The sequence below is a fragment of the Lucilia sericata genome, unplaced genomic scaffold (genome assembly GCF_015586225.1).
Source record: "Lucilia sericata isolate MDLA Ls3-8-SP2 unplaced genomic scaffold, ASM1558622v1 Contig001788F_arrow, whole genome shotgun sequence".
Classification (NCBI taxonomy): Eukaryota; Metazoa; Arthropoda; class Insecta; order Diptera; family Calliphoridae; genus Lucilia; species Lucilia sericata.
Window position 1 is genome coordinate 41,792 of NW_023995687.1, and position 24,340 is coordinate 66,131.

The window sequence follows — 24,340 nt, forward strand, 5'->3', positions numbered from 1 at the left end:
CCATCGAATTTTGCCCCTCATCTAGTCATGTTGAAAGTAGAAAAAAAGTGCGGATGTTAACCGATTACTCTTAAATATGTATCTCTAGATGATGTTGATTGAGATACGGCCTCAAAACCCTCTCCTTCCATAATTTCCTAGGCAAATTAAAGAAATCCCGAGCTTAAACTTTCAACTATACATTAAACTATTCGATCCATTTGAAGAAAACACCCGAAAATTTTAAATTAGCATTCCATTTTACAAAATTATTTATTCAGCCCATTAACCATATTAATAAATTAGAATATAGACAAAATTTAAATATAATGTTCTATTAGAAACTATTTAAATTAACTTTCAATAGAAGTATAATGAAAGAATAAACTATATGTTTCATATTCCGCAAAGACAAAATCTTAGCATAAGGTTCATAAAGGTTTAAATTACAAATATCTTTCTTGTTTTAAAGAGTAATAATTTTTGGCAAAACAAAAGAAAACTAAGAAACAAAATTCAACAAGTAAGTGTTAGTTATCACAAAGAGATTTAATTCAAGAGTAAACATAATTTGCAAAAGAGATCAGTTTAATTAAGCAATAACATAATGAACACTGTTATTTAACATAATGATACTCTGCATTGCCTTATGTTGAATGTTGTTTCTTACTAAAGATAATGCAAAACTAATAATAATAAAAAAAATGTTTTAACTGACTTACCGCATCACACCGACTTGATGAAGGCCTCCAGCAATAATTCGTTGATGTGGTTTTGATGACTTCTTTTTGAATGAGTAAATTAAATTTTGATTTGCATTATTCTATAGTTTGCCATTTAGGTTAGTATTAGAATATAATAACTAAATATAAATATTGTGCAATACTAGGTTTTAAGAGTAAAGAGAATTTAATACAATTTTCTTTACATAGGTTAATTAGATTTTAGATCTGTGATGTTTCATTAAGGTTTCAAGTCTAAAGAAAAAATCTTCAAAATTCAAAAGTTTTCATCATGCCTAAACTATAATTTGATTTAACATTTTGTTTATTTTTGGTGCAATATTTAGCCTGTTTAATTCATTTCATGTTGTTATCAAATTGTAAATTTTCTAAGAACTTATTTTGAAGATTTTACATTGTTATGTTACATTTTAAAGTTAGTTTTTAAGAAATAAATTGTGATATTAGGTTAAGTTAATAATTTTGAAAATATGAGCTTTGTTTTTAAACTTTTAGAATTTTCATGTTAAAATATTAGAAAATTAAGAAATTTTGGATTGATTTGTTTAGATTAGTTTAGTTTTTTTACGAATGATTTTAAGTTTTGGTTGAGTTATTTTAGTTTTTAAGAAACCATTTTCAAAAATTTAGGTTATCTCAATATGTATGAAATGTGATTTTAAAATTTAAGTTAGATTGGAATTGGATATGTAATATTTAGGATTTTGTTAAATAATTTAAATTATATTGTTAGATTTTGATTACTGGACTTTTGGCAAACTTTTCTGAAGATGCTTCCAAGCTTTTGCTACTTTTCCGAATTTATCTTGAAGCCTAATTCTTCCTTTGACTTTTTTTTTCTTGTATTTAGTTGGTTACAAATCACGTTGAAATGTTGAATACTGCTGGATGTTGTTACCACTTTTTCATGAGATATGTGTCGTTTAAATCGTTTAAATCTAATGTATAAGAATTGTTTCCCATTAGAATTTAGAAATTTTTATATTATGCCATATAATATAGTTACCTAATCTTTCCAAGACGAACAATATAGACACTAAAATTTCCAACTGTTATTTCCAAGTCCCAGGCAAGTATGCCTATTATGTAACGACGGGACTTGAGAAAGGAAGCGTGGTCCAGTACAGTTATATAACAACGGGACTTGAAAGTGAAACGTGGTCCAGTACAGTTTTTTAGGCAAATTTTCTATAAAATTTGTTTAAATTCATTTCATTTCGAAATAGAATTAAATTCAATAAGAAATATTACCCGATATCTGGATTATTATATTTTCACTTGTTGAAATTTAAATTTAAGTTGTTAACTATAACACTTTATACACTTTTTGTAAAAATTATAATTTCTTCAAAATCACTTAGCACGTTTTAGGTTTTAATAGGTTGAAGTCAAAAAGCCAAAAGAAAGACGCCAATCCAATATTAATCAAAAGTAAATTCTGGTTCTAGAAATATCTTAAAACGGGATCAAGAATGGTAGAAAGAGTGCAAAAATACTGTTGTATAGAAATAGTATTAAATCGTTTTGTGGATATCACTTTTTGCATATTAATGCTTAAAATCGCCAGAATAAAAATCACCAGAAATTTGTTTAATATTAAAAAATTAAGTAGTTGAGATTGTAACAAAAAAATCGTAGTAAGATTATTTAAGTAAAATCTCTAGTTTTTATTATTTTCTTTTTCCTTTCAATTTGTAATTATAATTTCTATTTTAATTTATTTAATTGATTGACTGTATATCAAGACATATTTTTCCATGCATGACAAAACTAAAAGTGATATGAATGATAATGCAGTGCATCTGTTATTAAACATACCACAGCAAGAATGATGAACAGTAGATATTAAGATAAAACAAGATCAAAAGAAAATAGCTGAATACATATGTTTAAAGATGCAAAGTCCAACAATAATGTTATAAAATAAAAAAAAAATCTTGCTTAATACAAATAATAATTAATTGATTAAACAAACCAATGAAACTCTTAATGTTGACTCTATTCAGCAAAATTACTCTTTTATAAGGTTTGTAAACACTTGTTATTCTAAGTTTTGCTAATGACCATTAACTAAGTTAATTGTCTTTTATGATTTTCAGTTCAGGGGCCACGAAATCTACTGATGGGATTTTTGTACATGCTGATAAAATTCTGATAGAAACTAACATTTTAAGTGATATTTTTTTGGAAATAAAAACAAAGAACATAATGTTTTTGCTTTAAATGCCTTTGGTAAATGTTTTGTTTGTTAATCACGAATATGTGATTTCTTTGTCCCAGCAAAAAGTTACATGACAACGATGTAATTTAATCAGATATGCAAGTGTTGATGAAGTGGTTCATAATATAATTTTAACATTAGCTTGTCATTTGAGATCATGTGTTTATTCGAGAATTTCGAATAATCGAATTAATGCAAATTCGATGACTCGAAATCGATGTTTCATGGGTTCAAACTATTTGTATATATTTTCGAAACACATTTTAAATGGTTTACAGGAAAATATAATAAATATTGAAAATTATTAATATTCAAAATTATTTATAATAACACATAAATCTCATTTGCTTAAATCAACAATCTGAATTAAGTTTTGACGTTTTAATGAAATTAGTTGAATTTTTATTGTTACATTTAGGAATGCATTTAGAAGGAGTTGTATTAGCAGTGTTTTCAGAAAAGTCATGAAAATTACATTCACTTTGCACTACTGCAAATTTTTTTTTTTTTTTTCTCTGGATATTATGAACAACACCATTTCCAAATGAAATAAATTTACTAAGCAAAAGAAAAACAAACATTGTTTGACTATGACCATTACAAAACCAAGCAATTTTAGAGCAATGCGATGTAAAATTGAATGGAAAAAAGGGAGTTTATGGTCTTATGTCCTTTCCATGATAGGTTCCTATTATTTTTCCTTGAAGGTCTTCTAATATGTAATAGTTGTTTCCAACATTTTCCCTGATTCGTGCTTTAATAAAAAGAGGTGATAATTTTGCGTTGAAACGCTTTTCAAAATTACTTTGGACAAAATTTCGCCGAAATACTTCCTGACCTACCTGAAAAGATTGGGGTTTTGATCGAAGATTGTACTGGTGAGTATTCCGATCATGTGCTTTTTTAATCGATCTTCGAATATTCTCCCGTACAATTTGAAGATTATCTGCATGGGCAATATTTGCCGAGGGTTCATCTAGAAGTTTTACCTGACGTAGTAGGTTGTATGAAGTAGCGTGCGTAATCATATTAAATCCAAACAAAGCATAAAAAGGTGAGGTATTTATGGACTGGTGGTAGGAATTACGAAGGGCACAACTGATCTCACTGAGCTTTTCGTCCCAAAGACGATGATCAGTCTTTAAAAAAGCTCGAATTCCAGCGATAAGAGATCGGTTGACACGTTCCGATGCGTTGGATTGGGGGGAGTATAACGCTGTATAAGTATGATTGATTCCGTTGACCGTCAGAAAAGCGTTAAAATCGTTGGCGCGAAATTGGCTCCCATTATCACTGACAATGAACTCTGGTACGCCATATACATGAAAAATGTGTTTTTGTAAGAACTCTTGGATTAGATTCGACGTAAATTTTCTTAAGGGGCAAAGCACGATTAAGAGGCCAATGTAGCCGGATTTACTGCGTGGGTATGGGCCCAGTAAATCTATGTAGAGGCGCTGGAATGGTCGAATGGAAACGCTTTGATTACCCATTGGTGGCTTCATTACAAAGTTAGGGGCTTTTGTGGTTTTGCAGATTTCACATTGTCGAACATAATTGCGAACATCTCGGACCATTCCAGGCCAAAAGAAGTTTCTCCTTAATAGCTCCAGTGTTTTCACCATCCCACCATGTGCTGTCACAGGCGTATCGTGCGCTCTTGAGATAGTATCTCTACGTAGTCTTACTGGTACCCATAGTTTCCAACACAACTGCTCTTGGTTTTCGTTGCCATTATAATGCTCGGTTCGATAATAAATGTATTTATCTAGGATTTTTATATCTGGATATTTCGCTGAATTTTCATTGTACTTTTGTATCAGATTTAAATATTCTTGATCTGAAAAATAGGGAGATTCAAGATCAATCTCTGGTTCAATTATTTCTAAGGCAGCAACTTCGTTTACTGGAATCCGTGATAATGCATCGGGGACCACATTATCTTTGCCCTTACGATGGCTAATTGAAAAATTATAGGACTGCAGCTTAAACACCCATCTTGCAAGCCGGCCACTGAGATCTGGTTGCCGCATTAACCACAGTAAACTAGAGTGGTCTGTGATCACCTCGAACTCCTGCATTTCCAAATAACACCGGAATCGCTTGATAGCTTCCATTGCAGCCAAACATTCCCTCTCTGTGACACTGTAATTTCGTTGTGCTGAATTTAACTTTTTACTCATGTATGCAATTGGACGTTCTTGGCCTTGGTCGTCCAATTGCACCAGAACTGCACCTATACCGAAATCACTAGCATCACAATGAAGGAAGAATTTCTTTCGGAAGTCCGGGTTTGTCAAGACAGGAGCGGAGGTGAGCAAGAGTTTAACATTTTCGAATGCTTTCTGGGCTTCTTCTGTCCATTTAAACACCTTTTTCGTCGATAACAACTCCGTGATTGGAAAAACGACCGTTGAGAAATTTTCAATAAAACGACGATACCACCCCGCCAATCCAAGAAAACCGCGAATTTGTTTTAAGTTTTTGGGAGTGGGCCAATCTCTTATCGCTTGAACTTTTTCGGGATCCGTTGTAATTCCCCCCGTTTCCTATCACAAATCCTAAATAGTTTACCGATGTTACGCAAAATTTGGACTTAGATATGTTTAACGTGAGATTAGCTTTTCGAAATTGCGAGGCTATACGTACTAGTATTTCAAGATGAGTTTCGAAATCTTCTGAAACGATAACTAGATCATCCAAATACCCAAAGACACAGTGCCTTAAGTCCGGAGGAATGATTTCGTCCATAAGTCTGCACATAGTCTGTGGAGCATTACACAGCCCGAACGGCATAACTACAAACTGGTAGAGTGGCCGACCCGGGACTGTGAATGCTGTCAGACTTTTGGACTTGTCATCTAAGGCAATCTGCCAATAGGCATCCTTCAGATCTAGCTTCGTTATGAGATTCGCCTTTGGAAGCCTTGCGAATATTCCCTCAATATTTGGAAGCGGATATGCATCCTTTATGGTTACAGCATTAACCTTACGTGCATCTAGGCACAATCGGACCTTGTTTGGTTTTAAAACCAAACGCATAGGTGAACTCCAGGGGGATGTGGAAGGTTCTATCACCCCTAGTGCCAACATACGATCTAGTTCACCGTACATCAGTTTCTCGACCGCAGGAGAAACTGGATAGAACCTTGACTTAATTGGTGAGGCATTGCCAACATCAATTGAGTGTCTAATAAGACTGGTTCTTCCCAACCCTTGTTTTTCAAAATTCGGAAACAAGTTAATGACAGCGTTAAGCTGCAAACGTTGGCTATGCGAAAGTGGATAGGAATTTTCGTCTAATGGTGTTTTAGACTGATTTGTTTTATCGGACTGGACTTCGGACTTACCTGAAAGAACGGATAAATCGAACAAGGACGAGTTGGACGAATTATTAAAAGTAAGTATATCTACAGACCCAACTATGTCTGGAAACAAAGCGAAGGACTTCACAAAGTCGATTCCCAAAATCAATCTCTGAGATATCGACGGTATAATAAAAAGTTTTAAGGTTTTCGATTGATCTTTAAAGAAGATTTCTACATCCAGCCATCCACAAACTGATTGTAAATGACCATCAGCCGTTTTAACGTAATGTTTACATTTTGTATAACATGGGAATTTCGAAAAGTCAATCTCTGCTAAATCTGAACCTAAACAACTAATATTGGCCCCGGTGTCAAGGAGACCATATTCATCAAAATTCAAAAACTTCACTTTTGCGTAATAACGCAAATCCTTTGGATTTGACACAATAGCAGAAATAAGAAGTTTTCGACAAGTTTTTCGCATTTTGTAATATTTTCTAAGACGAACAGTTGACCGTTTAGATTTCGATGGTTTACATTCTGTAATTTCAGACAGGTTAAATATTTCATTGCGTTTTTGCATGTACAATTGTAATCTTTCATGGTATGGAAGTTTTGGTGTAATAAGTTTCGATATTTCAAGTTTTGGTTCATTGGTATAGGTTTTAGGACGTTCTAGCAGAGTAATTTTTTCAGTTTGGTTACAAACAAGGGATAAATTGTCATAGCAGGGTATTTTGAAATCTGTAAGAGTTTCTTTGTCACATTTGGACTTTACTTTAATTGAAATGAAATTTTGTTTTGTATTAGGACTTAGTTCATGTCCTTTGGAGGACCTATCGGCCGATAGTTTTTTGAACTATTGAGTTTTCTTGCTGCGCATTTGCTACAGTTAGGCTTATATACATTTTTGTTGCCACAACCATAACAAAATATGGTCCTGTCTTTGAGGCAGTTCTCCCAGTGGTGGCCTACCTCATCGCAGTTCCAACACTTGACCACAACTTCATGACCCTGTACAGCGTCAACAGAACAAGCTAACTCTTCAACTTCGTGAACATTGTCACTAGTATTCGTTGAATCTATTTCAGATAGATATCTACGTGGCATATTCTGATTTTGGCTGCGAGTAAAAAGATTTTTGCGAACGCTCTCATCATTTAAGAAATGTTCTCGCATTTGTACGAGTTTTCGTAAGTGTGAAATCGAGTGTATGGGAACGTATAATAAGTCTTGGCGGATATCAGGACGCAGATTCCTCGCTAGTATTTCGATCAATTCAGAATCAGACATGGGCGCCGGGAGACGATCCATAATTACCAATACGGAATCGAAAAAGGAATCGAATGACTCTCCAGGCTTTTGTTTCCTGTTTCTGATTTCCTCTCGGATATCAAAAGAGCTTTTATATTGTCTATACTGGCATCGCAGGGCATCACAAAAATCATCCCAGTTTACAGATTGGACCTGCTTATGGTACCGCCAGTACCAATCGCGGGCTTTTCCTGTTAAGAGGATATGCAAGTTCTTGCAGATAATAGTGAAATCACTATTGAATGTATCCCTGGTTAATGATTTAATACGATACAGAAACTCTTCTACATGCAATCCGTTTGATGAACCATCGAATTTGAGGTTCCAATTCTGGATCACGGAGGTAACCTTGTCTGCATGTATTGTACCAGTATTAGAATTGGAATTTGCGAATGGTGAGAAAATATAAGGAATGTTGACATTGGTTTGGGTATTTGGACGTTGCGAACCATAACCATTTTGATGTGTATTGGCATTGTTGTTATTTTGATTATTGTTGTTGCTAACTGGTTGCATAATATTCATATTTTGCAAAAGTTTCGTAATATTGGCTTCGATTAAACGATTAATTTGATCGTAATCAATACTAGAATTATTATTGTTAGACGGTGTTCTTATTAAATGTTCTGGATTTTGAATTGGAGAATTTATACGGTTATTATTATTTCCAGTTGTGTCTAATAGAATATCATTGGTAGCTAGTTGTGTGTTTTCAGGTTCATTTCCCAGAGACATACTGGTCTCGCCAGTATTAGAAGGATCGGATTCTTGAAAAAGATTACGGTTTGAAGTTGAACGTGTATTGTAGGTTCGTGCCATAGCACCCCTGCCTTTTTTCTTAATGGTTGGTCTAAATGTTGCAGCATTAGCGTTTATTACCAATCTACGTAAGTCACAAAGTCGACATGCACGTTTGCATACCGGGCATTCAGAACTGGTAGAAAGATGTGACTCAATACAGGATCTATGGAACGCGTGCGAACATTCATGAATGATTAAACAATCATCTCCTTCGACCATTGTTTCCGTACACACATGACAAACCGAAGGCTCTATGTAAATCGGAGCCAGAGGCAATGGTGGTGGAATATTTGCTGGTGGAGGAGTTCTGTCTACCGACATTTTGAATATATGAATAAAATTCAGTAACAAATTATCAAACTATAAATTTTCAAATTGAAAAGTATTAAGGGTTTGGTCAAAACACGCAAGCAAGTTTATCTCGATCGACTGAAGTTAATAGGACATAACAGAAATAGCTAAGTTTCCAATATCTGTTTATCTAATAAACCAGATCATTCGAGTTCTTAATAAACTCTAGCAAGATTCAAATACGCAATACTAACTTGTCTTTAATTCAATAATAAAACTCACTAAAATTTTAATTGTAATCAGATCAAGCAAAATACGGAAATAGTCTTTATTTCAGTTGTTGTGAAGCAATGAATAGCTACCATACACTGTGGAACTTACTCTTCAAATTTTTCTCAACACATAGATTGTAACAAAAAAAAAAAAAAATAACCAAATTTTTTTAGCTTAGGTTTACGAAATTTAGTAGGGTGGAAGCAAAAACGATATTGAAATTATAAAATGCAATTGTATCAACAGAAAATGTGTTCGTGTTTGATTATAACGAATAAAACGAAAGAATATGAAAAACCGCATGTTATATGAAAATTTTTAAACATTAAAAATAAAACAAAGTTTGACAACATATAGATACAAATCTTGATACCTAAAATGAATTGATTTTTAAATCTTTTTCACCACTTTTGTAAAACAAATTTCACGAAAAACAAATATTTTCAATTCAATAGTTTTAAATTTATATTTATCTACATTAAACGTTTTTTTGTTGTTTGATCGTTCAGTTTAATAATATTAGAAAATTCAGATAACATTCAAAAACGTAACTCAATTACCTTTAAAAAAGTATTTTTTTTATATTAAGTATAAACAATATTCAAATGGGTGTTTTCTTAAGGATCATTAGTTTATGTTATAATTGAAATAAATAGAATCAAATCGATTAACATTAAATAGAAAAACTGGGCTATGGAGTATTGAACAATATTAAATATATTTCTAAATTTAAATACCACAGCTAATAACACGTATTTTCTTTAACTATATCTAATGTACATCGGTCAAATATTCGCATACAGCACAATATATGAATTCCTTTTTATGTACACTAGTAGCTGTTACCGTATTGTAGAACTTAAAAATATTTAAAATATTGTACAAGACTTCGGAAAATCTATAAATTTCTTAGAAAGAACTCCACTAGTTTATAAAATGGCATACAGGTATTAAACGGTCAGTATATTCGAACTGTTAATCCTCAAATAACCGAAATAATCCAGAATAACCCTATACACTATTTATAGATCTAGTTTTACTCCATCTAAGAACTTTAAATTTTTTGAATTAATGAACTCTAATAATCTTCCGGGTAGATAGAGCAGAAAAAACTGTTAAGTTTTTTCGTGCCCCACGTTGGGCGCCATTTATATATGTAATGTACAAATCAAAGCTCTATGTGAAAATGTTGCAAATACACATAAACACACGAGAAATAACTCCAATCAGAATTAACTTGTGAACACAAATTGACTCGTTTTGGGTATGGGCTATTCAGTAGAGAGAGGACTGCGGGAGCCTTTATGTTGCTAGCAACAGTCGGTTTGGGGTGGTTCGGTCCTTCCCTATCTAAATGCATGTTCAATTACACTTGTTATTATAGACTCCCTATTTTGTGACTGATAAAAAAGGTGTCAGGACCAGACTAACTAGACTTATGAATACCATCGAATTTTGCCCCTCATCTAGTCATGTTGAAAGTAGAAAAAAAGTGCGGATGTTAACCGATTACTCTTAAATATGTATCTCTAGATGATGTTGATTGAGATACGGCCTCAAAACCCTCTCCTTCCATAATTTCCTAGGCAAATTAAAGAAATCCCGAGCTTAAACTTTCAATTATACATTAAACTATTCGATCCATTTGAAGAAAACACCCGAAAATTTTAAATTAGCATTCCATTTTACAAAATTATTTATTCAGCCCATTAACCATATTAATAAATTAGAATATAGACAAAATTTAAATATAATGTTCTATTAGAAACTATTTAAATTAACTTTCAATAGAAGTATAATGAAAGAATAAACTATATGTTTCATATTCCGCAAAGACAAAATCTTAGCATAAGGTTCATAAAGGTTTAAATTACAAATATCTTTCTTGTTTTAAAGAGTAATAATTTTTGGCAAAACAAAAGAAAACTAAGAAACAAAATTCAACAAGTAAGTGTTAGTTATCACAAAGAGATTTAATTCAAGAGTAAACATAATTTGCAAAAGAGATCAGTTTAATTAAGCAATAACATAATGAACACTGTTATTTAACATAATGATACTCTGCATTGCCTTATGTTGAATGTTGTTTCTTACTAAAGATAATGCAAAACTAATAATAATAAAAAAAATGTTTTAACTGACTTACCGCATCACACCGACTTGATGAAGGCCTCCAGCAATAATTCGTTGATGTGGTTTTGATGACTTCTTTTTGAATGAGTAAATTAAATTTTGATTTGCATTATTCTATAGTTTGCCATTTAGGTTAGTATTAGAATATAATAACTAAATATAAATATTGTGCAATACTAGGTTTTAAGAGTAAAGAGAATTTAATACAATTTTCTTTACATAGGTTAATTAGATTTTAGATCTGTGATGTTTCATTAAGGTTTCAAGTCTAAAGAAAAAATCTTCAAAATTCAAAAGTTTTCATCATGCCTAAACTATAATTTGATTTAACATTTTGTTTATTTTTGGTGCAATATTTAGCCTGTTTAATTCATTTCATGTTGTTATCAAATTGTAAATTTTCTAAGAACTTATTTTGAAGATTTTACATTGTTATGTTACATTTTAAAGTTAGTTTTTAAGAAATAAATTGTGATATTAGGTTAAGTTAATAATTTTGAAAATATGAGCTTTGTTTTTAAACTTTTAGAATTTTCATGTTAAAATATTAGAAAATTAAGAAATTTTGGATTGATTTGTTTAGATTAGTTTAGTTTTTTTACGAATGATTTTAAGTTTTGGTTGAGTTATTTTAGTTTTTAAGAAACCATTTTCAAAAATTTAGGTTATCTCAATATGTATGAAATGTGATTTTAAAATTTAAGTTAGATTGGAATTGGATATGTAATATTTAGGATTTTGTTAAATAATTTAAATTATATTGTTAGATTTTGATTACTGGACTTTTGGCAAACTTTTCTGAAGATGCTTCCAAGCTTTTGCTACTTTTCCGAATTTATCTTGAAGCCTAATTCTTCCTTTGACTTTTTTTTTCTTGTATTTAGTTGGTTACAAATCACGTTGAAATGTTGAATACTGCTGGATGTTGTTACCACTTTTTCATGAGATATGTGTCGTTTAAATCGTTTAAATCTAATGTATAAGAATTGTTTCCCATTAGAATTTAGAAATTTTTATATTATGCCATATAATATAGTTACCTAATCTTTCCAAGACGAACAATATAGACACTAAAATTTCCAACTGTTATTTCCAAGTCCCAGGCAAGTATGCCTATTATGTAACGACGGGACTTGAGAAAGGAAGCGTGGTCCAGTACAGTTATATAACAACGGGACTTGAAAGTGAAACGTGGTCCAGTACAGTTTTTTAGGCAAATTTTCTATAAAATTTGTTTAAATTCATTTCATTTCGAAATAGAATTAAATTCAATAAGAAATATTACCCGATATCTGGATTATTATATTTTCACTTGTTGAAATTTAAATTTAAGTTGTTAACTATAACACTTTATACACTTTTTGTAAAAATTATAATTTCTTCAAAATCACTTAGCACGTTTTAGGTTTTAATAGGTTGAAGTCAAAAAGCCAAAAGAAAGACGCCAATCCAATATTAATCAAAAGTAAATTCTGGTTCTAGAAATATCTTAAAACGGGATCAAGAATGGTAGAAAGAGTGCAAAAATACTGTTGTATAGAAATAGTATTAAATCGTTTTGTGGATATCACTTTTTGCATATTAATGCTTAAAATCGCCAGAATAAAAATCACCAGAAATTTGTTTAATATTAAAAAATTAAGTAGTTGAGATTGTAACAAAAAAATCGTAGTAAGATTATTTAAGTAAAATCTCTAGTTTTTATTATTTTCTTTTTCCTTTCAATTTGTAATTATAATTTCTATTTTAATTTATTTAATTGATTGACTGTATATCAAGACATATTTTTCCATGCATGACAAAACTAAAAGTGATATGAATGATAATGCAGTGCATCTGTTATTAAACATACCACAGCAAGAATGATGAACAGTAGATATTAAGATAAAACAAGATCAAAAGAAAATAGCTGAATACATATGTTTAAAGATGCAAAGTCCAACAATAATGTTATAAAATAAAAAAAAAATCTTGCTTAATACAAATAATAATTAATTGATTAAACAAACCAATGAAACTCTTAATGTTGCCTCTATTCAGCAAAATTACTCTTTTATAAGGTTTGTAAACACTTGTTATTCTAAGTTTTGCTAATGACCATTAACTAAGTTAATTGTCTTTTATGATTTTCAGTTCAGGGGCCACGAAATCTACTGATGGGATTTTTGTACATGCTGATAAAATTCTGATAGAAACTAACATTTTAAGTGATATTTTTTTGGAAATAAAAACAAAGAACATAATGTTTTTGCTTTAAATGCCTTTGGTAAATGTTTTGTTTGTTAATCACGAATATGTGATTTCTTTGTCCCAGCAAAAAGTTACATGACAACGATGTAATTTAATCAGATATGCAAGTGTTGATGAAGTGGTTCATAATATAATTTTAACATTAGCTTGTCATTTGAGATCATGTGTTTATTCGAGAATTTCGAATAATCGAATTAATGCAAATTCGATGACTCGAAATCGATGTTTCATGGGTTCAAACTATTTGTATATATTTTCGAAACACATTTTAAATGGTTTACAGGAAAATATAATAAATATTGAAAATTATTAATATTCAAAATTATTTATAATAACACATAAATCTCATTTGCTTAAATCAACAATCTGAATTAAGTTTTGACGTTTTAATGAAATTAGTTGAATTTTTATTGTTACATTTAGGAATGCATTTAGAAGGAGTTGTATTAGCAGTGTTTTCAGAAAAGTCATGAAAATTACATTCACTTTGCACTACTGCAAATTTTTTTTTTTTTTTTCTCTGGATATTATGAACAACACCATTTCCAAATGAAATAAATTTACTAAGCAAAAGAAAAACAAACATTGTTTGACTATGACCATTACAAAACCAAGCAATTTTAGAGCAATGCGATGTAAAATTGAATGGAAAAAAGGGAGTTTATGGTCTTATGTCCTTTCCATGATAGGTTCCTATTATTTTTCCTTGAAGGTCTTCTAATATGTAATAGTTGTTTCCAACATTTTCCCTGATTCGTGCTTTAATAAAAAGAGGTGATAATTTTGCGTTGAAACGCTTTTCAAAATTACTTTGGACAAAATTTCGCCGAAATACTTCCTGACCTACCTGAAAAGATTGGGGTTTTGATCGAAGATTGTACTGGTGAGTATTCCGATCATGTGCTTTTTTAATCGATCTTCGAATATTCTCCCGTACAATTTGAAGATTATCTGCATGGGCAATATTTGCCGAGGGTTCATCTAGAAGTTTTACCTGACGTAGTAGGTTGTATGAAGTAGCGTGCGTAATCATATTAAATCCAAACAAAGCATAAAAAGGTGAGGTATTTATGGACTGGTGGTAGGAATTACGAAGGGCACAACTGATCTCACTGAGCTTTTCGTCCCAAAGACGATGATCAGTCTTTAAAAAAGCTCGAATTCCAGCGATAAGAGATCGGTTGACACGTTCCGATGCGTTGGATTGGGGGGAGTATAACGCTGTATAAGTATGATTGATTCCGTTGACCGTCAGAAAAGCGTTAAAATCGTTGGCGCGAAATTGGCTCCCATTATCACTGACAATGAACTCTGGTACGCCATATACATGAAAAATGTGTTTTTGTAAGAACTCTTGGATTAGATTCGACGTAAATTTTCTTAAGGGGCAAAGCACGATTAAGAGGCCAATGTAGCCGGATTTACTGCGTGGGTATGGGCCCAGTAAATCTATGTAGAGGCGCTGGAATGGTCGAATGGAAACGCTTTGATTACCCATTGGTGGCTTCATTACAAAGTTAGGGGCTTTTGTGGTTTTGCAGATTTCACATTGTCGAACATAATTGCGAACATCTCGGACCATTCCAGGCCAAAAGAAGTTTCTCCTTAATAGCTCCAGTGTTTTCACCATCCCACCATGTGCTGTCACAGGCGTATCGTGCGCTCTTGAGATAGTATCTCTACGTAGTCTTACTGGTACCCATAGTTTCCAACACAACTGCTCTTGGTTTTCGTTGCCATTATAATGCTCGGTTCGATAATAAATGTATTTATCTAGGATTTTTATATCTGGATATTTCGCTGAATTTTCATTGTACTTTTGTATCAGATTTAAATATTCTTGATCTGAAAAATAGGGAGATTCAAGATCAATCTCTGGTTCAATTATTTCTAAGGCAGCAACTTCGTTTACTGGAATCCGTGATAATGCATCGGGGACCACATTATCTTTGCCCTTACGATGGCTAATTGAAAAATTATAGGACTGCAGCTTAAACACCCATCTTGCAAGCCGGCCACTGAGATCTGGTTGCCGCATTAACCACAGTAAACTAGAGTGGTCTGTGATCACCTCGAACTCCTGCATTTCCAAATAACACCGGAATCGCTTGATAGCTTCCATTGCAGCCAAACATTCCCTCTCTGTGACACTGTAATTTCGTTGTGCTGAATTTAACTTTTTACTCATGTATGCAATTGGACGTTCTTGGCCTTGGTCGTCCAATTGCACCAGAACTGCACCTATACCGAAATCACTAGCATCACAATGAAGGAAGAATTTCTTTCGGAAGTCCGGGTTTGTCAAGACAGGAGCGGAGGTGAGCAAGAGTTTAACATTTTCGAATGCTTTCTGGGCTTCTTCTGTCCATTTAAACACCTTTTTCGTCGATAACAACTCCGTGATTGGAAAAACGACCGTTGAGAAATTTTCAATAAAACGACGATACCACCCCGCCAATCCAAGAAAACCGCGAATTTGTTTTAAGTTTTTGGGAGTGGGCCAATCTCTTATCGCTTGAACTTTTTCGGGATCCGTTGTAATTCCCCCGTTTCCTATCACAAATCCTAAATAGTTTACCGATGTTACGCAAAATTTGGACTTAGATATGTTTAACGTGAGATTAGCTTTTCGAAATTGCGAGGCTATACGTACTAGTATTTCAAGATGAGTTTCGAAATCTTCTGAAACGATAACTAGATCATCCAAATACCCAAAGACACAGTGCCTTAAGTCCGGAGGAATGATTTCGTCCATAAGTCTGCACATAGTCTGTGGAGCATTACACAGCCCGAACGGCATAACTACAAACTGGTAGAGTGGCCGACCCGGGACTGTGAATGCTGTCAGACTTTTGGACTTGTCATCTAAGGCAATCTGCCAATAGGCATCCTTCAGATCTAGCTTCGTTATGAGATTCGCCTTTGGAAGCCTTGCGAATATTCCCTCAATATTTGGAAGCGGATATGCATCCTTTATGGTTACAGCATTAACCTTACGTGCATCTAGGCACAATCGGACCTTGTTTGGTTTTAAAACCAAACGCATAGGTGAACTCCAGGGGGATGTGGAAGGTTCTATCACCCCTAGTGCCAACATACGATCTAGTTCACCGTACATCAGTTTCTCGACCGCAGGAGAAACTGGATAGAACCTTGACTTAATTGGTGAGGCATTGCCAACATCAATTGAGTGTCTAATAAGACTGGTTCTTCCCAACCCTTGTTTTTCAAAATTCGGAAACAAGTTAATGACAGCGTTAAGCTGCAAACGTTGGCTATGCGAAAGTGGATAGGAATTTTCGTCTAATGGTGTTTTAGACTGATTTGTTTTATCGGACTGGACTTCGGACTTACCTGAAAGAACGGATAAATCGAACAAGGACGAGTTGGACGAATTATTAAAAGTAAGTATATCTACAGACCCAACTATGTCTGGAAACAAAGCGAAGGACTTCACAAAGTCGATTCCCAAAATCAATCTCTGAGATATCGACGGTATAATAAAAAGTTTTAAGGTTTTCGATTGATCTTTAAAGAAGATTTCTACATCCAGCCATCCACAAACTGATTGTAAATGACCATCAGCCGTTTTAACGTAATGTTTACATTTTGTATAACATGGGAATTTCGAAAAGTCAATCTCTGCTAAATCTGAACCTAAACAACTAATATTGGCCCCGGTGTCAAGGAGACCATATTCATCAAAATTCAAAAACTTCACTTTTGCGTAATAACGCAAATCCTTTGGATTTGACACAATAGCAGAAATAAGAAGTTTTCGACAAGTTTTTCGCATTTTGTAATATTTTCTAAGACGAACAGTTGACCGTTTAGATTTCGATGGTTTACATTCTGTAATTTCAGACAGGTTAAATATTTCATTGCGTTTTTGCATGTACAATTGTAATCTTTCATGGTATGGAAGTTTTGGTGTAATAAGTTTCGATATTTCAAGTTTTGGTTCATTGGTATAGGTTTTAGGACGTTCTAGCAGAGTAATTTTTTCAGTTTGGTTACAAACAAGGGATAAATTGTCATAGCAGGGTATTTTGAAATCTGTAAGAGTTTCTTTGTCACATTTGGACTTTACTTTAATTGAAATGAAATTTTGTTTTGTATTAGGACTTAGTTCATGTCCTTTGGAGGACCTATCGGCCGATAGTTTTTTGAACTATTGAGTTTTCTTGCTGCGCATTTGCTACAGTTAGGCTTATATACATTTTTGTTGCCACAACCATAACAAAATATGGTCCTGTCTTTGAGGCAGTTCTCCCAGTGGTGGCCTACCTCATCGCAGTTCCAACACTTGACCACAACTTCATGACCCTGTACAGCGTCAACAGAACAAGCTAACTCTTCAACTTCGTGAACATTGTCACTAGTATTCGTTGAATCTATTTCAGATAGATATCTACGTGGCATATTCTGATTTTGGCTGCGAGTAAAAAGATTTTTGCGAACGCTCTCATCATTTAAGAAATGTTCTCGCATTTGTACGAGTTTTCGTAAGTGTGAAATCGAGTGTATGGGAACGTATAATAAGTCTTGGCGGATATCAGGACGCAGATTCCTCGCTAGTATTTCGATCAATTCAGAATCAGACATGGGCGCCGGGAGACGATCCATAATTACCAATACGGAATCGAAAAAGGAATCGAATGACTCTCCAGGCTTTTGTTTCCTGTTTCTGATTTCCTCTCGGATATCAAAAGAGCTTTTATATTGTCTATACTGGCATCGCAGGGCATCACAAAAATCATCCCAGTTTACAGATTGGACCTGCTTATGGTACCGCCAGTACCAATCGCGGGCTTTTCCTGTTAAGAGGATATGCAAGTTCTTGCAGATAATAGTGAAATCACTATTGAATGTATCCCTGGTTAATGATTTAATACGATACAGAAACTCTTCTACATGCAATCCGTTTGATGAACCATCGAATTTGAGGTTCCAATTCTGGATCACGGAGGTAACCTTGTCTGCATGTATTGTACCAGTATTAGAATTGGAATTTGCGAATGGTGAGAAAATATAAGGAATGTTGACATTGGTTTGGGTATTTGGACGTTGCGAACCATAACCATTTTGATGTGTATTGGCATTGTTGTTATTTTGATTATTGTTGTTGCTAACTGGTTGCATAATATTCATATTTTGCAAAAGTTTCGTAATATTGGCTTCGATTAAACGATTAATTTGATCGTAATCAATACTAGAATTATTATTGTTAGACGGTGTTCTTATTAAATGTTCTGGATTTTGAATTGGAGAATTTATACGGTTATTATTATTTCCAGTTGTGTCTAATAGAATATCATTGGTAGCTAGTTGTGTGTTTTCAGGTTCATTTCCCAGAGACATACTGGTCTCGCCAGTATTAGAAGGATCGGATTCTTGAAAAAGATTACGGTTTGAAGTTGAACGTGTATTGTAGGTTCGTGCCATAGCACCCCTGCCTTTTTTCTTAATGGTTGGTCTAAATGTTGCAGCATTAGCGTTTATTACCAATCTACGTAAGTCACAAAGTCGACATGCACGTTTGCATACCGGGCATTCAGAACTGGTAGAAAGATGTGACTCAATACAGGATCTATGGAACGCGTGCGAACATTCATGAATGATTAAACAATCATCTCCTTCGACCATTGTTTCCGTACACACATGACAAACCGAAGGCTCTATGTAAATCGGAGCCAGAGGCAATGGTGGTGGAATATTTGCTGGTGGAGGAGTTCTGTCTACCGACATTTTGAATATATGAATAAAATTCAGTAACAAATTATCAAACTATAAATTTTCAAATTGAAAAGTATTAAGGGTTTGGTCAAAACACGCAAGCAAGTTTATCTCGATCGACTGAAGTTAATAGGACATAACAGAAATAGCTAAGTTTCCAATATCTGTTTATCTAATAAACCAGATCATTCGAGTTCTTAATAAACTCTAGCAAGATTCAAATACGCAATACTAACTTGTCTTTAATTCAATAATAAAACTCACTAAAATTTTAATTGTAATCAGATCAAGCAAAATACGGAAATAGTCTTTATTTCAGTTGTTGTGAAGCAATGAATAGCTACCATACACTGTGGAACTTACTCTTCAAATTTTTCTCAACACATAGATTGTAACAAAAAAAAAAAAAAATAACCAAATTTTTTTAGCTTAGGTTTACGAAATTTAGTAGGGTGGAAGCAAAAACGATATTGAAATTATAAAATGCAATTGTATCAACAGAAAATGTGTTCGTGTTTGATTATAACGAATAAAACGAAAGAATATGAAAAACCGCATGTTATATGAAAATTTTTAAACATTAAAAATAAAACAAAGTTTGACAACATATAGATACAAATCTTGATACCTAAAATGAATTGATTTTTAAATCTTTTTCACCACTTTTGTAAAACAAATTTCACGAAAAACAAATATTTTCAATTCAATAGTTTTAAATTTATATTTATCTACATTAAACGTTTTTTTGTTGTTTGATCGTTCAGTTTAATAATATTAGAAAATTCAGATAACATTCAAAAACGTAACTCAATTACCTTTAAAAAAGTATTTTTTTTATATTAAGTATAAACAATATTCAAATGGGTGTTTTCTTAAGGATCATTAGTTTATGTTATAATTGAAATAAATAGAATCAAATCGATTAACATTAAATAGAAAAACTGGGCTATGGAGTATTGAACAATATTAAATATATTTCTAAATTTAAATACCACAGCTAATAACACGTATTTTCTTTAACTATATCTAATGTACATCGGTCAAATATTCGCATACAGCACAATATATGAATTCCTTTTTATGTACACTAGTAGCTGTTACCGTATTGTAGAACTTAAAAATATTTAAAATATTGTACAAGACTTCGGAAAATCTATAAATTTCTTAGAAAGAACTCCACTAGTTTATAAAATGGCATACAGGTATTAAACGGTCAGTATATTCGAACTGTTAATCCTCAAATAACCGAAATAATCCAGAATAACCCTATACACTATTTATAGATCTAGTTTTACTCCATCTAAGAACTTTAAATTTTTTGAATTAATGAACTCTAATAATCTTCCGGGTAGATAGAGCAGAAAAAACTGTTAAGTTTTTTCGTGCCCCACGTTGGGCGCCATTTATATATGTAATGTACAAATCAAAGCTCTATGTGAAAATGTTGCAAATACACATAAACACACGAGAAATAACTCCAATCAGAATTAACTTGTGAACACAAATTGACTCGTTTTGGGTATGGGCTATTCAGTAGAGAGAGGACTGCGGGAGCCTTTATGTTGCTAGCAACAGTCGGTTTGGGGTGGTTCGGTCCTTCCCTATCTAAATGCATGTTCAATTACACTTGTTATTATAGACTCCCTATTTTGTGACTGATAAAAAAGGTGTCAGGACCAGACTAACTAGACTTATGAATACCATCGAATTTTGCCCCTCATCTAGTCATGTTGAAAGTAGAAAAAAAGTGCGGATGTTAACCGATTACTCTTAAATATGTATCTCTAGATGATGTTGATTGAGATACGGCCTCAAAACCCTCTCCTTCCATAATTTCCTAGGCAAATTAAAGAAATCCCGAGCTTAAACTTTCAATTATACATTAAACTATTCGATCCATTTGAAGAAAACACCCGAAAATTTTAAATTAGCATTCCATTTTACAAAATTATTTATTCAGCCCATTAACCATATTAATAAATTAGAATATAGACAAAATTTAAATATAATGTTCTATTAGAAACTATTTAAATTAACTTTCAATAGAAGTATAATGAAAGAATAAACTATATGTTTCATATTCCGCAAAGACAAAATCTTAGCATAAGGTTCATAAAGGTTTAAATTACAAATATCTTTCTTGTTTTAAAGAGTAATAATTTTTGGCAAAACAAAAGAAAACTAAGAAACAAAATTCAACAAGTAAGTGTTAGTTATCACAAAGAGATTTAATTCAAGAGTAAACATAATTTGCAAAAGAGATCAGTTTAATTAAGCAATAACATAATGAACACTGTTATTTAACATAATGATACTCTGCATTGCCTTATGTTGAATGTTGTTTCTTACTAAAGATAATGCAAAACTAATAATAATAAAAAAAATGTTTTAACTGACTTACCGCATCACACCGACTTGATGAAGGCCTCCAGCAATAATTCGTTGATGTGGTTTTGATGACTTCTTTTTGAATGAGTAAATTAAATTTTGATTTGCATTATTCTATAGTTTGCCATTTAGGTTAGTATTAGAATATAATAACTAAATATAAATATTGTGCAATACTAGGTTTTAAGAGTAAAGAGAATTTAATACAATTTTCTTTACATAGGTTAATTAGATTTTAGATCTGTGATGTTTCATTAAGGTTTCAAGTCTAAAGAAAAAATCTTCAAAATTCAAAAGTTTTCATCATGCCTAAACTATAATTTGATTTAACATTTTGTTTATTTTTGGTGCAATATTTAGCCTGTTTAATTCATTTCATGTTGTTATCAAATTGTAAATTTTCTAAGAACTTATTTTGAAGATTTTACATTGTTATGTTACATTTTAAAGTTAGTTTTTAAGAAATAAATTGTGATATTAGGTTAAGTTAATAATTTTGAAAATATGAGCTTTGTTTTTAAACTTTTAGAATTTTCATGTTAAAATATTAGAAAATTAAGAAATTTTGGATTGATTTGTTTAGATTAGTTTAGTTTTTTTACGAATGATTTTAAGTTTTGGTTGAGTTATTTTAGTTTTTAAGAAACCATTTTCAAAAATTTAGGTTATCTCAATATGTATGAAATGTGATTTTAAAATTTAAGTTAGATTGGAATTGGATATGTAATATTTAGGATTTTGTTAAATAATTTAAATTATATTGTTAGATTTTGATTACTGGACTTTTGGCAAACTTTTCTGAAGATGCTTCCAAGCTTTTGCTACTTTTCCGAATTTATCTTGAAGCCTAATTCTTCCTTTGACTTTTTTTTTCTTGTATTTAGTTGGTTACAAATCACGTTGAAATGTTGAATACTGCTGGATGTTGTTACCACTTTTTCATGAGATATGTGTCGTTTAAATCGTTTAAATCTAATGTATAAGAATTGTTTCCCATTAGAATTTAGAAATTTTTATATTATGCCATATAATATAGTTACCTAATCTTTCCAAGACGAACAATATAGACACTAAAATTTCCAACTGTTATTTCCAAGTCCCAGGCAAGTATGCCTATTATGTAACGACGGGACTTGAGAAAGGAAGCGTGGTCCAGTACAGTTATATAACAACGGGACTTGAAAGTGAAACGTGGTCCAGTACAGTTTTTTAGGCAAATTTTCTATAAAATTTGTTTAAATTCATTTCATTTCGAAATAGAATTAAATTCAATAAGAAATATTACCCGATATCTGGATTATTATATTTTCACTTGTTGAAATTTAAATTTAAGTTGTTAACTATAACACTTTATACACTTTTTGTAAAAATTATAATTTCTTCAAAATCACTTAGCACGTTTTAGGTTTTAATAGGTTGAAGTCAAAAAGCCAAAAGAAAGACGCCAATCCAATATTAATCAAAAGTAAATTCTGGTTCTAGAAATATCTTAAAACGGGATCAAGAATGGTAGAAAGAGTGCAAAAATACTGTTGTATAGAAATAGTATTAAATCGTTTTGTGGATATCACTTTTTGCATATTAATGCTTAAAATCGCCAGAATAAAAATCACCAGAAATTTGTTTAATATTAAAAAATTAAGTAGTTGAGATTGTAACAAAAAAATCGTAGTAAGATTATTTAAGTAAAATCTCTAGTTTTTATTATTTTCTTTTTCCTTTCAATTTGTAATTATAATTTCTATTTTAATTTATTTAATTGATTGACTGTATATCAAGACATATTTTTCCATGCATGACAAAACTAAAAGTGATATGAATGATAATGCAGTGCATCTGTTATTAAACATACCACAGCAAGAATGATGAACAGTAGATATTAAGATAAAACAAGATCAAAAGAAAATAGCTGAATACATATGTTTAAAGATGCAAAGTCCAACAATAATGTTATAAAATAAAAAAAAAATCTTGCTTAATACAAATAATAATTAATTGATTAAACAAACCAATGAAACTCTTAATGTTGACTCTATTCAGCAAAATTACTCTTTTATAAGGTTTGTAAACACTTGTTATTCTAAGTTTTGCTAATGACCATTAACTAAGTTAATTGTCTTTTATGATTTTCAGTTCAGGGGCCACGAAATCTACTGATGGGATTTTTGTACATGCTGATAAAATTCTGATAGAAACTAACATTTTAAGTGATATTTTTTTGGAAATAAAAACAAAGAACATAATGTTTTTGCTTTAAATGCCTTTGGTAAATGTTTTGTTTGTTAATCACGAATATGTGATTTCTTTGTCCCAGCAAAAAGTTACATGACAACGATGTAATTTAATCAGATATGCAAGTGTTGATGAAGTGGTTCATAATATAATTTTAACATTAGCTTGTCATTTGAGATCATGTGTTTATTCGAGAATTTCGAATAATCGAATTAATGCAAATTCGATGACTCGAAATCGATGTTTCATGGGTTCAAACTATTTGTATATATTTTCGAAACACATTTTAAATGGTTTACAGGAAAATATAATAAATATTGAAAATTATTAATATTCAAAATTATTTATAATAACACATAAATCTCATTTGCTTAAATCAACAATCTGAATTAAGTTTTGACGTTTTAATGAAATTAGTTGAATTTTTATTGTTACATTTAGGAATGCATTTAGAAGGAGTTGTATTAGCAGTGTTTTCAGAAAAGTCATGAAAATTACATTCACTTTGCACTACTGCAAATTTTTTTTTTTTTTTCTCTGGATATTATGAACAACACCATTTCCAAATGAAATAAATTTACTAAGCAAAAGAAAAACAAACATTGTTTGACTATGACCATTACATGTATGGGGGCTAGGTGAAATAATGGACCGATTTTAACCATTTTCAA

The 24,340-nt window shown here is 31.8% G+C and overlaps 1 protein-coding gene and 1 long non-coding RNA gene across 2 annotated transcripts; one reads left to right on the forward strand and one right to left on the reverse strand.

Moving 5' to 3' along the window:
* Window positions 1–200: 200 nt before the first annotated feature.
* LOC119612660 lies at window positions 201–19,061 on the reverse strand. The gene is made up of 5 exons (XM_037968490.1): window positions 17,601–19,061; window positions 12,104–17,397; window positions 11,842–12,035; window positions 1,729–2,176; window positions 201–1,660 (listed from the first exon to the last, which is right to left on the reverse strand). Exons 1-2 carry the CDS (start codon window positions 19,059–19,061, stop codon window positions 13,975–13,977), a joined length of 4,884 nt encoding a protein of 1,627 aa, XP_037824418.1. The 3' UTR covers window positions 201–1,660; window positions 1,729–2,176; window positions 11,842–12,035; window positions 12,104–13,974.
* A 4,348-nt stretch (window positions 19,062–23,409) lies between these two features.
* Window positions 23,410–23,680, forward strand: LOC119612659. The gene is made up of 2 exons (XR_005232163.1): window positions 23,410–23,497; window positions 23,571–23,680. It is a non-coding gene; the product is annotated as an uncharacterized LOC119612659 (long non-coding RNA).
* Window positions 23,681–24,340: the final 660 nt, after the last annotated feature.